This window comes from Megascapheus bottae, chromosome 30, assembly GCF_031878675.1.
Source record: "Megascapheus bottae isolate mThoBot1 chromosome 30, mThoBot2.hap1, whole genome shotgun sequence".
Taxonomy (NCBI): domain Eukaryota; kingdom Metazoa; phylum Chordata; class Mammalia; order Rodentia; family Geomyidae; genus Megascapheus; species Megascapheus bottae.
Genome location: NC_143538.1, coordinates 1,186,380 through 1,203,925, shown reverse-complemented (window position 1 = coordinate 1,203,925; position 17,546 = coordinate 1,186,380). Strand labels below are relative to the sequence as shown.

General features: G+C 46.9%; 1 protein-coding gene across 1 annotated transcript in view; it reads left to right on the top strand.

Annotated features, from left to right (window-relative positions):
• The window catches only part of Scaper (S-phase cyclin A associated protein in the ER), a 172,201-nt gene that overhangs the window by 144,362 nt on the left and 10,293 nt on the right, over positions 1-17,546 (top strand). The window contains exon 29 of the mRNA XM_090321658.1: positions 3,444-3,593. Coding sequence (XP_090177784.1) covers positions 3,444-3,593 — 150 coding nt within the window. The remainder of the gene's footprint in view (positions 1-3,443; positions 3,594-17,546) is intronic.

Sequence of the window (17,546 nt, the reverse complement as noted above, 5' to 3'; positions counted from 1 at the left end):
TTCCTTAGCTTTGTCATTCAAGGATGGTGCTTACCACTTGAGGCACAGCTCTAACTTCTGGCGTTTTGGTGGTTCACTGGAAATGGGAGTCTCAAGGATTCTTTTGCTCAGGCAGGCTTTGAATTGTGATCTTCAGATCTCAGCCTCCTGAGTAGTTAGTTTACAGATATGAGCCACACAACAAATATGTGATCATTTCATGAATGTCTTCCCTGTCATTCTTTTTTTTTTTTTTTTTTTTTGCCAGTCCTGGGCTTGAGCTCAGGGCGTAAACACTGTCCTTGGACTTTCTCAAGGCTAGAGCTCTACTACTTGAGCTGAGGAATCGAACCCGGTCTTTGTGCATGCTAGGCAAGCACTCTACCACTAGGCCAAACTCCTGGCCCTTCCCTGTCATTCTTTCAAAGAAAGGACTTAGTGAGTTGTAGTACTGATGCTAGGATCTTGTCATTCGTACACTTAGGTTTTTCATCCATTATATTAAATATAGCATTCATGTTTTATAAAGACTTACGCCTGTGTGACCTGTTTAAAAACAACTTTAAAATAGGAGATCCTGACCGGGCACAGTGGCTCACGCCTATAATCCTAGCTAGTCAGGAGGCTTAGATCTGAGGATCATAGTTCAAAACCAGCCCATCCACGAAAGTCTGTCAGACTCTTATCTCCAATGATCCACCAGAAAACTGGAAATGCTGCTAATGGCTCAAGGCGTAGAGTGCTAGCCCTGAGCTGAAGAGCTCAGGGACAGTGCCCAGGCCCAGAGTTCAAGCCCCACAACTGACCAAAAAAAAAAAAATAGACCCTGACAGTGTGATTATCTTTGTAGCCAGAGAATATGAAAAAGCAAGTATTTAGGCTTACCACCAGTGGCTCACGCCTGTAATCCTGGCTACTCAGGAGGCTGAAATCTGAGGATCTCAGTTCAAAGCCAGCCCAAACAGGAAAGTCCGTAAGAAAATTATCTTGTTAGGAAGAAGAAGAAAAAAAAATAAAAAAGCTGGACGTGGCATTGTGGCTTAAGTGGGAGAGCACCCAGAACCTGAGTTCAGGCCCCCAGTATGGGCTCAAAAGTGGGATGTCAGGAACCTCAAAAGGAAGAAGAAACTGGAAAGGGGGGAGGGGGCTTGGCTTGCTGAAGAGCGAGTCACACAGGTAAACACCTTGGTGGCCAGGTCTGAGATGCTGCAGAGCTGCTTGGGAAGGCATGCTCAGCGCTCTACACACCCCTGATTCTGAAGTCAGAACGACCTCCCAGAGCAATCTCACTGTCACTGTTAATTGTGTCGTTTTGGACATGTCATCTACACTTCAGATTCATTATTCCATGCCAGTGGCCCATGCTTAGAATCCTAGCTACTCAGGAGGTTGAGATCTGAGGACCACTGAGAGCCTGTGAGACTGTCCATTAAACTACCAAAAAAAGAAAGAAAAAGAAAATAGAGCTGTGTGGTTCAAGTGGTAGAGCACTTGCCTTGAGCCCAGAAGCTCAGAGACAACATCCAGACTCTGAGTTCAAGCCCTACAACCAGTAAAAAGAGAGCGAGAAGGAGATTGCCTGCTTGAGACTGGCAGATATCCAACCAGAAAGCCCGGGACAGAACACTGTTCCATGGCTGTCTCCACTCCTTGGACCCCCACAAACCTATGTTTCTGTGGGAGCCCCCTTGTGCTAGGGCCCCTCACCACAGAATTTGCTAACTACTTCTATGTCATGTACTGGTCAGACTGTGAAGACGCCACTTCAGTGAGCGCTGTCTCCAGTGCTGGCGGCACAGATGGCCTGAGATCAGGGCCCTTGTATATTGTCTTCACTTTGACACTTCATGCAATTGAAGGTGGTCTCGAGAAACAAATCAACATACTGACTTGGCAATTAATTCTGGTTAAAGAGGAAATATCATTTCCTTGAAAAATTGGTTTAATTTTTATATTCAAACTTCCATGACCCTTGACCTGCTCTTATCGGTGAAGGTCAAACAGGGGTCACTGGGTCACTGCTCACTGGACTTGACTAATTAAATAAGGGCTGAGCTGAAAAGGTGTCACTACTTGATTTAGAGGAGCAGAGCCCTCCTGAAGTCTCTTTGGGGATCAGAAAACATTGTGTATGTGTTGGAGCAATGAAACTGAGTCCCAGGCACTCTTAAAATTCAGGAGTCATTTGCTTCCACAGTTAGGGTGACAAGTTCACTGCAACTTCCAAACTGCAGCTGGTGTGGCCTGCTTCCATGTCACATCCAGCTAAGAAGTCACATGAAGAGATGCATTTGAAACATTGCCGTTCCCACAGGCTTCAGGGGCAGCCACAGCCATGCAAGCCTCATTCTGGCATGGGCTAGGAGCACACGCTTTGGGCTCTGGGCTCCCCTTTGCCCTCCTGTCGCTCTGTCTGTTTGACATGTTTATTAAATAGAAGCTTCAGGCTGCAAAGCAAACCCAGACTCCTGAGTCGCCCACCGCCCACAGTCCTTGGCCTGTCTTGAGAAAGAATCCCAGAAGCCCCGAAACAGAGAGGCTCCCTGGTTCAGGGCAGGGGGAATTTCTGTTGTTTTGGTTTGATTTTATATGTTATTTGGGGAGACCTCGGTTTATGGAGCTATTTTGTTTGAATAATAATTCGTAGTTATATTCCTTTGCTGTTTGACCATAGTAACTGATTAGGAATATAGATATATCTCCATGTACAGAAAGTATTTTCCCCCAAGGGAACAAAAAGTGTTGGAAGTCTGCAAAGGGTGCATTTTTTAGAGGTAGAATTGAACATGTTATACTTTCTATACTTTCCACAATGATAACATGTATATGTGTACATAAGAAAATAGGCTATTAAAAATGAAAGTACTGCACGCTGGTGCATCCTGCCTGTAATCCTAACTATTCAGGAAGCTGAGATCTGAGGGTCAAGATTTCAGTCCAGACAGTGCAGCAAAGTCCATGAGACTCTTATCTCCAATTAACCAGCGAAAAGCTGGAAGTAGAGCTGTGGCTCAAGTAGGAAAGCAACATCCTTGAGTGAAAACCTAAGGGAAAGCTCTCTGAGTTCAGGCCCTAGTACTGGCACAAGGGAAGGGGGAGGTGGGAAGGGAGAACATTGATTAAGATGCATTGTACTGATAATGTGTAAAATTGAAATCCCTTTGAAAAACTACTTAAAGATAATTTCTAACAGTGGAGTACGTAACCATGCATTCGGTAGATAATGTCTCCACTGGTGTGGTAGAAGCATCTAGTCTGCTCTGTTTTATTATCTGTCCCTCTTTTTCATAAACATTGTGTTTATTGGGTTCATTCCTTGGCACCAGAACCACTGAACTAACTGATGTGCACACATGCCCTGCTCTTCGGCCCATGGCATAAAGTGCCTGGACCACAGTCTGGCATGGGGTTCCCAGCTGGGACTCTCTGGGCGAGGAGTTATAACGGCCATTTGTCTTTGTCAGTCTATTGTAGGGGCGGAGGGCTTGTCCCTTGCCTTCAGGCACATGGCCAGCTCGCTGCTAGGCCACTGCAGCCAGGTCTCCTGCGAGAGCCTCCTTCATGAAGTCATCGTGTGTGTGGGCTACTTCACCGTCAACCACCCAGACAACCAGGTAAGAGGCCCTGAAGCTCCTCAGGGCTGACTCCAGGCAGGCTCACCCACTGAAACCCATCTCACCCTGCAAAGCCTTGAACCCGGCTCCAAAGACCTGTCTCTCCAACAAGTTTAATCAAACAGAGGGCCATACTAGGCCCGTGAAATCATTCAGTATATGACAAGACAGGCACCTTGGTTCCTGGTATATTTCTCATGGGCTGCCCCCAGCCGTCTGCCTGTATTGGTAATTTCACATGGCTTTGGAATGCCGTTATAAATACTCCTTTGGCAGGAATGGTTCCCTACCCCTATACTTAAAACTATAAAAATAACATTTTTAATATTCTTAGCCACATAAAAGCATGTAATCCTTACAGTATCCATCCTTTAACATCTCCCTCATCACAGAGTCTGATGCTGTCTTGGTTTGCTTTAGTTTTTGTTCCAGTAATGGGGTTTGAACTGGGGCCCTAGGTACTAGCCAACAACTTTTTTTGTGTGTGTGGGTCATGGGGCTTGAACTCTGGGCCTGGACACTATCCCTAAGCTCTTCAGCTCAAGGCTACCACCCTACCTCTGGGCCTAAGCATTGTCTTCGAGCTCTTCAGCTCAAAGCTACCACTCTACCCCTTGAGCCACAGCCCCACTTCCCTTTTTCTTGTTATTAATTGGAGAGAACCACAGATCCTCAGATCTCAGTAGCTAGGATTATAGCCATAAGCCACCCCACCCAGCTTTTTTTTTTTTTTGCCAGTCCTGCGGTTTGAACTCTGCGGTTTGAACTCAGGGCCTGAGGACTGTCCTTGGACTTTACTCAAGGCTAGCACTCTGCCACTTGAACAAAGCACCACTTCTGGCTTTTCTATATATGTGCTACTAAGGAATAGAACCCTGGTCTTCGTGCATGCCAGGCAAACATTCTATGGCTAGGCCAAATGCCTGACTCCTATAGCTTTTTTTGCTACAAGCTGGGCACTCTACCACTTGAGCAACTTCTCTACTTCTGAGTTTTGGGTGATTAAGAGTCCATGAGATAAAAGTCTCATGGACTTTTCCAACCTGGATGGCTTCAAATGGAGATCCTCAGAGCTCAGCCTCCTGAGTAGCTAGGATTACAGGCATGAGCCACCAGCACCCAAACTCTCTTACTTTGATAAAAATAGGATCTGGGGGCCGAGAGTTTAACCTAATAGTAGAGTGCTTGCCTAGCATGCACAAAGACCCAGGTTCGATTCCTTGGTACAACATACATAGAAGAGCTGGAAGTGGTGGTGTGGCTCAAGTGGTAGAGCTCTATCCTTGAGAAAGCCCACAAACAGTGCTCAGGCCCTGAGTTCAAGCCCCAGGACTGGCAAAAAAAAAAAAAAAATGAAGAAAAGCTAAGGGAAATCTCCTGTCTAGATCTTCTTCATATGCATCCATTCAATCTACTAAATGTTTTTTGTTTTTTAATTTTCCTATAATGCTTATTTTTCTTTTTTCTGATTACAAAAGCCTTCTCTATAGATCCGTGAGAAGGACGGGGCAGTTCCAAGGAATAAAGTGGGTTGATAGTTATTCTTCATCTCCCAATTTTCAAGAGTCACTGCTCCCCCCTCACTGCTGTGTGTTTCGTGGAAAGTTTTGCATATTTGAAGTTGTTGAAGGTGCTCTCTGCCCCGATTTCTGCCCATCTCCTTATGTCAGAATCACATCCTGGGAATTGTGTTTGTCATGGCTGCCTGGCTTTATCTCCTGTGGACATTCATGGTTTACCTTAACAATTTCCTGTTTGATACTTAAGTGGTTTTCTCTATATATCATGATGCTGTTATCCTGAGAAAGTGCTGAGTAATTTGTGTATTGTGTGATAATAATTGGCTATGTGTTAGTTCTACAGTGAGAAATACTATTACTTCAGCACATTTCGGTCAGGGATGGTTTGAAACTTTCTGCATAAACCATGGTTTGGCATGGTGGTGATGAGCAGCTGGAACTCCTGTGGGGATTTCAGAGATGTTTCTGCTGAGATTGGACCACAGCTGAATTCTCTCCATTCCATAAAATAAACACTTCTCATGAATCTTTACTCACCAGAGCGAAAGGCACTGTGGGAAGGACTTGTATGGTGTTTGGTGAGTTAGACCTGAGGTGGCCTGGAAGAGTGGTAGCTGGGCATATTGGAATAAGAAAAGAAAGGGGAGAGGGAGAAAGAGAGAGAGATGGAAGGGAGGAAGGAGGATGGGAAGGGAGGGAAGGAGGGAGGGAGAAAGGAGAAGGGGCAGAGAGGTAAGTGAGGGAAGATAGAATGAAGGAAGGAACCAAGCAAGAAAGGAAGATGGAGAAGACAGACCCCAGAGCCTGCTGTTCGGGGAACAAGAGGGTTCCGAGATCTGGAATCATTGCTAAGAGCTGGGCTCACCTGGAGGGAGAAATTAGAACAGTGAAAAAACAAGTGAGACCCTGTGTTTCCTCCCCTTGCCACCCATAAGGTTTGAATGTTCTCTGCGTTGGCTTCTTCTGCTTCCCAGGGACAAGGGTTAGGGGAGGGGGATGGTGCAAAAGGAAGTCAGTTCAGCTCTGGGGCAAAGGAGAAGAAAATGTAATCCTCGCTACTCAGGAGGCTGAGTATTGAGGATCAAGGTCAGAAGTCAGCCTGGGTAGGAAAGTCCTTGCAACTCTTGTGTCCAGTGAACCAGCAAAAAGCCAGAAGTGAAACTATAGTTCAAATAGAGTGCCAACTTTGAGTGAAAAAGCAAATGAATAGTCCTAGTGCAGGCACAAAAATCAGTCAGTCAGTCAAAGGACAGATGGGGAAAGGAGGGGAAAAAAAGGGGGCAAGGATCCCTGCAAGCCCTATGAGACTGGAGCTACAGACACACCAGCGTGCTCCCGTGTAGAGACCACACGCCCCTCTGTGGCTTTTCACACCCTCCTAACTCTACTCCAGATCCTTGAGCACCAAACAGCTTAACCAGTAGCCTGGCCACTTTGTGGCAGCTTGTCACTAAACACTGTTCCTTGGCTACCCTGAAAGAGGAAAAGCTCCCTGGAACAGAAGCAGACTCCCCAGGCCAGGCACTCACAGGGATTTTTGACCTGCAGGTTGTGAGACGCCTGTGCTCCCAGCCCAGCCTGGGCCCTGTCAGGGCTCAGCCTTGTTGGTAAGGGCAGGCAAGAGAACCAGCATCAACTGACTTGAGGTGGTCCTTGCTGTCTCCGGTAGTTGGGACAGTTTGTATGATTGAAAAGCCAGTCAGGGGCCAGTGGCTCACGCCTATCATCCTAGCTACTCAGGAGGCTGAGATCTGAGGATCAGGGTTCAAAGCCAGCCTGAGGATGAAAGTCTGTGAGACTCTCCAGTTAACAACTGAAAAACTGGAAGTAGTTCTGTGGCTCCATATTATAGAGCAGTAGCCTTGAGCTGAGGAGCGATCAGAAGAAAAAGAAGAAAAAGCCAATATTTTTATTTTGATTTTATAACCCTCCCCCATTCTACCACCACCACCACCACCTCCAAAAAAATTAGTGGTTTGCTAAGCATTGACTTGGTGTGGGAAATATAGTTTTTTGTTGGTGGAAATGTGGGTTTGGTTTTGGTTTTTAATTTAGGGGGATTTTTTTGTTCAAGGCCTGAGCACTGTCCCTGAATTTGTGTACCCAAAGCTCTATTACTTAAGCCACAGCTCCACTTCTGCCCTGTTTGTTTGTTTGTTTGTTTTTGTTTTTGTTTGGTAGTTAATTGGAGATAAGAGTCTCACAGCCTTTCCTGCCTGGGATAGGCTTCTAACCTCCATTCTTTGAGCAGGTAGGATTACAGGTTGCGAGATACTGTCACCCAGCTGGAGGTACAGTTGTAAGCTCTAGCTCCAGCTCCTGCACTAGAGGAGCTCTGCCTTGCTGAGGGCCCCTCCCCCACTTCTGTTCCTGTGGAAGGGAATTTATTTCACCCCATGGCACCTCTTGCAGTCAGAGGGAGAAATTATGATGCCCAGTTGGTTTAATATTTCTGTGTCATTAGTCAGAAGTCATATTCACTCTAGGACCTGTTTGTCCTCCGGGGATTCTTTACTCCTACCAGGGAAACAGCTCGTCTTTAGGGGCCCAGGATCCTGAAGTCTTGCCACTGCCCAAGCCTGTTTAATTAGGTAACTGTTTTGCATAAAGGATTGCCAATTTGCATTTACCAGTACTTAGTCTATTAAGTGGAAGGACTGAGCCCCTTGGCACAAGGAAGAGAAACCAAGATAATAAAAGTAATGCCCAGACTTGATGGAACTAATCTTCTGTTACCTAGGGAGCTGTAGTTTCTAATTAAAACGTTCGTTTTCATCAAAAGCCTCCTCAGTGTTAGGGCTTTGTCATGACTCTTTGGAAATTCCCTCCCATTTCATTATTCCAATGAACCTAGTGAGTATGTGCTGTCAGCCCTTCCCTTCATTTACATTCTGCATTGGATAATTAAATGTGGTCTGATAATTGAATTAACTCAAATGACAGATCATTTGACTGCCTGCATATGACTGTATGGGGAATAAGCACCTTTGCATATTCACTTTAATTAGTGGTTGCTCTTTTTTTTTTTTTTTTAAGACCTCCATAGCTTACAGCTAGGCCAGTTGCATTGTTGTTTGATGTTGTGGTTGGAAGGCAAGGTTTCTTTGGCCCATTGTGCCCAGCCAGCTTCTGTGTGGTAAAGCTCTCGCAGATCGTATATCTGCTGTGTCCCGTGCCAGTGTCTCCTAAGGCTTCCGGGAATGTCTGATCAGGCTGGCTGGCTGGACTTGAGGCTGTGCGCCATGCAATCTCCAAGTCTTCCCAGGTGACTTGATGACAGCGTTTGGGGGCATGGGGGAGGGGGAGTGTTCTTTTGAATTTGTGGGCAGGCATTTCCCTGCATGCAGAAGCAGGACCAAGCCTGGCACTGTCCCTAAGCTTCTTTTGCTCAAGGCTAGCACTATGCCACTTGAGCCATAGCTCCACTTCTGGCTCTCTTGGAAGTTTAGTGGGCATAAGCATCTCAAAGTCTTCCCTGCCCAGGCTGGCTCTGAATTGTGATTCTCAGATCTCAGCCTCCTGAGTAGTGAGGATGACAGGCGTGAGCCACCAGTACCCAGCTAGTTTCCTAGTTCTTTCCCATCTCTGGGTGAGGGAGACACAGGTATAGCTTTTTCTAGTGCTAGGATTTGAACCCGGGAACTCATACATGCCAGCCAAGTGCTCTGCCTTGCTACCTTCCAGTCCTTGAGTTGTGTGCCCACAGTGGCAGTTTCGGGGGGGGGGGGGGGAGGACTTAAAAGCTCAGTGATGGAGAGTTTGCCTGGCATGTCCAGAGGCCCTGAAAGACAAACAACCAAAAAAAGAAGAAGCAATTTTCTAGAATCCCATTCCAGCTAAGAACTGTTCAAAGGAGGCTAAATCCTGTGCAAACATTCTTGCTGTGCTCTTTGTCTTTCTTAAAGGCAGATGATCAGCCTTAGGCCACACCCACTGGGTATCCAGCTCAGCCCCTTCCAGCCCATGGACCAATGGCTGCCAGGGGGTGTTCCTTCATTCTTCAGCTGCCACGCAAACATTCAGGTTTCTGTGCTTTTTTTTCTTGTGTCACAGATACAATTCCACTCCTTTTTTTTTTTTTTGTCCTTGGGTTTTCTCAAGGTTAGAATCCCCTGAGCCACAGCACCATTTCTGGCTTTTTCTATGTATGTGATACCAACACACTGAACCCAGGTCTTCGTGCATTGTAGACAAGCACTTTTCCACTAGACCACACTCCCAGCCTCTACTCTTTAAAAAGCTAGTTTTTGTTGTTGTTGTTGTTGTCTTTTTTTTAATTTGGTTTTTTTAGTGGAGGGCATGGCCCACACCTGTCATCCTAGCTACTCAGGAAGCTAAAATCTGAGGATCATGGTTCAAAAAGTCCATGAGACTCTTATCTCCAAATAACCACCAAAAAACCAGAAGTGGGGCTGTGGCTCAAGGGGTAGGGCAGTAGCCTTGAGCTGAAGAGCTCAGGGACAGCGCCCAGGCCCAGAGTTCAAGCCCCACGACTGACCCCCCCCCCCCAAAAAAAAATGTGGTTTCTTTGAGATAAGGCCTCACCATATAAGCTAGACTGGCCTCCAACACACGGTCCTTAGTCCTTAGCTACCACTGTTGAGATTATAAGCACGCCCCACCACACCTGGCCTGCAGAGTTTCTCCCAGGAGATAGACATCATTTCTAAGGAAGAACCTGAGAATTTCTACAACATAACCATGTAGGACCAGGTTTCAAAGAAAAATGTGGGACTTGGAGTGGGGGTAGTTCCCAAAGTTGAACAGAGAGTTCTTCCTTAAAAATAACTCTGCCTGAACATTTATTTTAGGCCTTAGTGTGAGTGACATGGCTAGTGGAAGAATGGAGATATTTGCCAGTTAGCAATGCTCACCAATTAGAATAAAGCCACCGCCCTCCCCAAATCCAAATGGAAAGTTGCTTCTACTTAATCTCGCTTTGTGAATTTTCCTCCACAAGGTTGAGATCCAATGTGGCAGCACTAACCCCTCAACCGGAGTGGGCAAGGGCCAACCCAGGAGCCTGAGCGCCAAGGGCCAGGCCCACAAGAGCCCAGGCCTCCGGTGGGAGGCAGGGTGGCAGCCTGCTGTGTGACAGTGCCGTATGCCCAGGGTCCACAGCCCACACAGCTGGATGGGACATGCAGTGGGCTCTTGGACTCTACAGCTGGGGCTGTGAATGTGAACTCTACACCATAGGCCTGAAGTCCTTGAGCTTCTCTTTCCAAGCACCCCAGCCTCAGTTTTCCTGTCCTGTGGAGTGGAGATCAGAGTTCCTCAATTTTCCCAGGTGGTCGTGTGACTTAGCTGACATAGGTCCTGACACATGAGAACCTTTTGGGGATTTTGTTGCTGTTTTGTTTATTGTGCTGGCCCTGAGACTTGAACTCAGTGTCTAGGCACTCTCCCTTTATTTTTTTTTTTTTTTTCACTTAAGGCTAGCACTCCACTACTTGAGCCACAGCTCCATTTCTGGCTTTTTGGTGGTTCATTGGAAATAAGAGCCTCCCAAGCTTTCCTGCCTGGACCAGCCTCCAACTGCGATCCTCAGATATCAGCCTCCAGAGTAGCTAGGTGACAGGTGGGAAAGGCTGATGGTTGGCCAGTAGGAGATTGGGGGCGGGGAAAGAGAAATGGGCCAGGGATGATAGTCTGGAGCAGTTGGGCTGACGAGATGGATACAGTTGAAATAGATTGTTTGCAACTATAAAAAACAATGAAGCCTGGAGGGAAGGATGCATCTTCCCCCACCCCCACCCCCCAACTCTGGGAGTGCCATCTTCATGGCACTGATTGCCCGGTTGTGAAGACCAAAGCCCCAGCTCATGACACTGCACAGAGGTATGAAAAGAAATGAGATGGTACAGATCAACCATCTTTCTCTCACTTTTCAGGCAGCCTGGGTTCAGAACTGTCCCATAAAACAATGATCCATAAAACAGTTCTCTATTGTCTGTCATCACAGCTCGGAAGAGCTTCGTCTTGGATAAACTATTTTCACATATGTGCCAATACTGAGTCCTTTACTCAGAGCCTAGGTGCTGTCCCTGAGCTTTTTCCACTCAAGGCTAGCACTCTACCACTTGTACCACACCTAGCTTTTTGGTGGTTCACTGGAGGTAAGAGTCTCACAAACTTTCCTGGCAGTAAAGCCTACAAGACTCTTACGTCCAATGAAACACACAACGCCAGAAAGGGAGCTGTGGCTTGAATGGTAGAGTGTTAGCTTTGAGTAAAAAAAAGCAAGTAATGTCAGACCCCTGGGGTTCAAGCCCCAGTGCCAACACAAATTCATTTGTTAGTTAATGCTCCTAGCGATCACACTTATTAGGGCTTGTGTTGATAAGACTTCCTGGTCTTCTTGATCAAGGGAAATGACACCATTTATCTAGTGGTCAGCGTCTTCCCTGGTCCAGACCAAGTGGTAACTTAGGAGGTTGTTCAAATTCTCGTCCACTCCCAGATCCCCTGCCCCTGGAGCCTTTCATCCCTGACACCGGACACCGCCTCTCACGTGCTGTCCCTGCTGTCAGGGCGTCTTTCCCCATCTGTTAGGAAACCAGAGAAGCTCTGGGTGTCTCCTGCCGGAGGTGGGGGGTGGGGTTTCCTTCGTAGACCCAAACCGTGTAGGGAGAGCCCCCACTCCTCAGGGAGCTTTGGTGTCCTGGACTTGGCTGGCAGGAGATGGATAGGCAGAGGCTGGTCTGAAGGCAGTGGAGAGGGGCGGGGAGCATCCACGGAGCATGTTGGGTGAGAAGTGAAAGGGAGCGGACCTCACACCCAAGTACATCTGTCCTGCGTGGACAGTGGGTAAACTGAGATCACCTTGCCCAGCAGCTCGGAGATACCACCAGCGCATCAGGAGGGGCGGCGGGGCTGGAAAGGAGCTCGCATGAATCAACGTGAGCATTTAATGGGCCCTAATTGGAACCTGATCCTGCCATACTTAGAGCCCAGAGATGAAAGCAGAAGAAAGCCGAGAGACCATTTATTTCACTTGAGAAAGCAGTAAACTGAAACTACAAAAAGATGGACTACTATTATATTTTTATGATTAAATACAAATCGTCATAGACTAAGTGCCAATAAGCCCAGAAAGGCTGTGTGGAATGCACGCCCAGACTCTGGCAGCTGTTAGGTTATGAGCCAGAGAAACCCATGCACCGATGCTGTGGGCAAACCTGCTCTTCTCGCTACCCCCAGCTCTGCAGGCAAAAATGGCCAAAAGCCACTTGAAATATTTGCGTTTTAAGGCATCATTTAATACTGTCCATCCAATACTTCCTTTCCCTTACATCCCATCCTGTTCTTCTGTAATGAACAGTCTTTTCAGTACTGTGGAGGGGGAAGGGAGGAAGGAAAGAGGAGGAAGAGAGAGACTAGATTAAAAATCAGAATATACGCCAGCTCTGGTGACTCATCCTGTCATCCTAGCTACTCAGGAAGCTGAGATCTGAGGATCCCAGTTCAGAGCCAGCCCAGACAGGAGAGTCCCCTGAGACTCCTCTCCAGTGAACCCCTGGAAGACTGGATGTGATGCTGTGGCTCAGAGTGGTAGAGCAAAACAGCTTGAGCAAAAAAAGCTCAGAGACAGCACACCAGGCCCTGAGTTCAAGCCCCACAACTGACAAAAAAATAGTAATAATAAAATCAGAATGTACTAGTTAGAAGTCTGAATTCGCATTTCTAATGCAATCACTTTTTTTCCTACTTTTTTTTCCTTAAGAAAAAAATCTATTGTAAGCTCTTCCCTTTCATATTAAAATGCAACATCTTGAGTAGGTATGAGCAAAATGCATTGAGGATGACTGCGCATAATGTAGGATTTTGTGATGTCTGAAAACCCACTGGTCCTCTAGTGTCCCTGTCCCCTCCTGTCCTCGTCCCCCGTCCCAGGGGGAAGGGTTGCTCCACACCCCTGGAACTAGATTATGTGACCTAGAAAACCCCACGTAAAGCAGTGGTTCATGTCTATAATTCTGGCTATTAGGCAGGTGGAAATTGGAAGGGTCACATTTGAGATCCAACCCAAAGCAAAAATGTTGTCAAGACCCCATCTCAACAATAAACTGGACTTAGTAGTAACCGGCTGTAATCTTACATTGCTACCCAAGACCAACCAGACAAAAAGGAGGAAACCTTTATATGAAAAAGAACCAAAGCAGACAAGGGCTGTCAGTGTGGCCCAGTAATAGAATATTTGCCTAGTGAGCAGAAGGTCCTGAATGCAAACCCTAGTATCACCAGAAAGAAAAACTGAAAGAAAAATGAGAATCCAAAGTAGAGCAGTTCCTTAAACTTATAATAGCGTCACAAGTCTGTATCATTTCCAAGATAGTTTTCTCTGCCAGTGAAAATGAAAGCAGATCTTTGGTGCCGTCTCCATGCTCCTGGGTCTTAGATTTGGACTGATACTTGGGATCATCTAGCCCAGGTACATTTCAAGACAATTTAGAACATGCCTCCCCTCACCCTCTCTCTCCCATACCTGGGCCTTAGAACTGTCCTTGGGCTTTCTCAAGGCTAGAGCTCTATCACTTGAGCCACAGCACTTCTGGCTTTTTTCTGTGTATGTGGTACCGAGGAATTGAACCCCGGTCTTTGTAAATGCTAGGCAGGCACTCTACCACTAGGCCAAACTACTGACCCCATTTTTTTGCTGGTCCTGGGGCCTGAATTCAGGGCCTGAGCACTGTCCCTGAGCTTTTGTGCTCTAGGCTAGCACTTTACCACTTGAGCCACAGCTCCACTTCTGCCTTTTTTGGTGCATAATTGGGCATAAGAATCTCACAGTCAGAGGGATAGGGGGAGGGAAATGGGGACAAAAACCATGAGAAGAGGTATCAATGTGTGAAAAGTAATGCACCTACTACCTAGTGAATGTAACTGTAGCCTCTCTGTGTATATTACCCTGACAATAAAAAACTAAAAAGAAAAAAAATCTCACAGTCAGCCGGGAGCATGGCCTAGTGGTAGAGTGCTTGCCTAGCATGCACGAAAGCCCTGGGTTCAATTCCTCAATACCACATATACAGAAAAGACCAGAAGTGGTGCTGGGGCTCAAGTGGTAGAGCCCTAGCCTTGAGAAAGCCCAATGACAGTGCTTAGGCCCTGAGTTCAAGCCCCAGGACTGGCCAAAAAAAAAAAAGATCTCCTAGTCTTTCCTGCCCTGCTTGGCTCTGACCCATGATCCTTAGATCTCAGCCTCCTGAATAGCTAAGGTGACGGGCATGAGCCACTTTAGGTCTTTCCCCTAGGCCGCTACCTTCCTCACCCTCCGCCAAGAGCCCTGAGTTCAGTCTCAGCTTAGAACTCACCTTAAGGAAGAAGCAAATTTGGAAGGAATGGAAAGGAGTTTGTTTGTAGGGCTAACCAAGAAAATATTTGTGCTTCTGTGCTCTGAGTTGGTCTGAGTATGTGGACAGACTTCCAGTTTTTCTCCCAAGTCATCAGATTAAAGAAACAAATATGGAGGTAGAGGGCCGTGTGTTCTGGGCCCAGCTCTAGGTGTGACCCCTGTAGCCCAAGCCATAAAGAAAGGCTTGGGGTCACTTAGCCCTCTGTCTTGATCTAGCCCCTGTGACAGGGGCAGTTTTGTGCAGAGGAATGCAACAACTGCTTTTGTTTCTGCCCTGCAAGAAAAAAAAATCTTCTTTGTTCCAATGATTTACAGACTCACTTAGCTGTCTGTTTTAATGAATTTAGATGTCTAGACACCTATTTTTGCCCCTCTATTGAGGACATCGTGTCTCCTGACAAGAAAAGGGGGAGGAAAAAACAAATCAAGAATTCTGAGGCATAAAGAATTCCTGTCTGGCTCCACACTCCACTCACCCTACCACACTGACTGACCCACCGAACTGGTTTGCCTGAGGTTTAACATGCTGAAAGAAACTGCCTCGCCCCACCCCCACCCCAGCCCCTGGACCATTGGGCCCCTGCTGAAATGGAGGGGGGGGGCAGCCAGAGTGCCAGGCAGATGTTCTTATAAATTCCCACTATATTGTCTAGCCTCAAAGGCTTGAGACGAGTAGGCTATCTGTTCTAGAGTCAGGTTTGGGTACCACAGGCTCATTCATTCATTTCCCATAGTTAATGAATGCTTTTATATGTGTATACATGTGCATAAATATGTGTCTAAATATTACAGATGCACATATAATGTGAATGTGTATGCATAGATAGTATGTATATTATGTTTGCATATGCATATGTGCCTGTGGATATATACATATATATGAAGTACATGAGGATTATTATGTCTATGGAAGACATATATAGAGTACTAAGAACGCAAGTTCATTATAGTGAAATAAGATATTTTAATACAATACCAACTTGCTCCAAGACCAAGCAAAAATGGCAGAGATACTTGCTTTTACATCAGCTGGTTCCAGGTGACTCTTAGATTCCTAGTCCTGCTTGAAATAATATTCATTCCTCTCCTTGTACTTAGCGGTGGCAGCTGCCAGCCATCTTCCTGTTCATTTGCTGGTATGTCTCCAGCAGTCTGCTTTCTAATTTGCTGATTCTAGTCTACTGGAGGCCAGCACACCCCTTCCCTCTGGACTTGCTTCTGAAAACTGAGTTACTAACCAGAGTTCCAGAATTGCCCTGACTGTGCGGTGAACCGGGGCATGTGAGGCAGGGATGTCTCTGACGTGTTGGGTGCCTTGCCCTTGCTTAGGCAGAGTTTAGGAGGCAGTTGTCCTTTTACAGATGTAAAGGCCTTGAACTTTCTGTGGGCTATTGTGATTCTCAGGACCATTCAGGAACTCTTCTCTCTGTTTCTCCTGATCTGTAACTTTTATACTTACTTAATATTAGAGTTGTGTTTGTGTTTGTGTTTGTGTTTTTGTTTGTCAGTCGTGGGCCTTGAACTCTGAGCTCTTCAGCTCCAGGCTAGTGCTCTACCACATTGAGCCACAGCACAGCACCACTTGCGGTTTTCTGGTGGCTTATTGGAGGTAAGAGTCTCACAGACTTCCATGCCTAGGCTGATTTTAAACCATGATCCTCAGATCTCAGCCTCGTGAGTAGCTAAAATGACAGATGTGAGCTACTGGCATCTGGCTGTGAATCTATTTTGAATGACATTTTGTTTCAAAAAATTAAGACCAGAGGGCTGGGAGTTTGGCCTAGTGGTTCAAGTGCTTGCCTAGCATGCATGAAGACCCGGGTTCGATTCCTCGGTGCCACATACATAGAAAAAAGCCGGAAGTGGTGCTGAGGCTCAAGTGGTAGAGCTCTAGCCTTGAGAAAGTCCAAGAACAGTGCTCAGGCCCTGAGCTCAAGCCCAGGACTGGCAAAAAAAAAAAATTAAGACCAGAGCCCAGCACTGGTGGCTTATCTGTGTAATCCCAACCCTGGAGGGGCTGAGGCGGGAAGATCTGAAGTTGAGACCAGCCCAAACGACTACTACTGCTGATTCTGCTTTGAGAGCCTCTCTCAAAGAAAGAAAACCCATGGTCACCCAGTGACGGGTTCCTGTGGTGGTAGATGTTGTGGAGTTTCTGCAGCATGGGGCCTAGAGTTCTTTCTCACCAGGAAACACAGCATTGCCCACACTCACAAAAGAGGGAAAACTTTTCCAGACCTTTCCTCCTCACCAGGCCCGGCCCTCCCTGGAGTTTCCAGTCCCAGCTTCCTTTTAGAAAAGGAGATAACTTATCCGAAAATCCATTCCTTTGGGGTGGGGGAGGAGGGGCAGGAGGATTTCTGGGTGCACCCAGCTGGTGTCAACCTTGTGGCCCTTCTGTCTCAGCCTCCTGAGTGCTGGATGTGGTGGTGGCATTGGTGATAAGGCTTAAACTCCAGGCCTTGTGCCTGCTAGGTTAGCACTTTATCACCATCACAGAATCAGTTCGTGTGTGTGTGTGTGTGTGTGTGTGTGTGTGTGTGTGTGTGTGTGTGTGTATGCATGCTTGAACTCCACGCCTGGGCACTGTCTCTGAGCTTTTGTGGTCAAAGCTAGCACTTTACTACTTGAGCCATGACTCCACTTCTTGGCTTGTTGGTGGTTCACTGGGAGATAAGAGCCTCATGGATTTTCCTACCTTGATTGCCAGATCTCAGCCTCCTGAGTAACGGGGCTGACAGGCCCGAGCGCACAGCCAGCATCTGCTCTTTGGGGATGAGCACACAGGCCTTGGGCAACAGGCTGTAGCTCCACTAGGACTGTCGAAGCAGAGCCTGTGCTTCAGGAGAAAGACAGAGCAGAATTCTCCCACAGGCACTAATTAATTGATTAACAAGAGGCCTCTGTCACTTTGCTTTGTTTGTCCTAATAAGTCAGAGGGCCTCCTCTGAGCCTTGCCCTCCTGCAGAGAAATAGAGGATACAGAGTCTGCCTCTGAACTGGGATGGGAGAGGGCTGCCAGGGTGTCAAGCTGGAAAGAGAGGGAGCACCCAGGGCATTCTGGGAGGGCTTGTG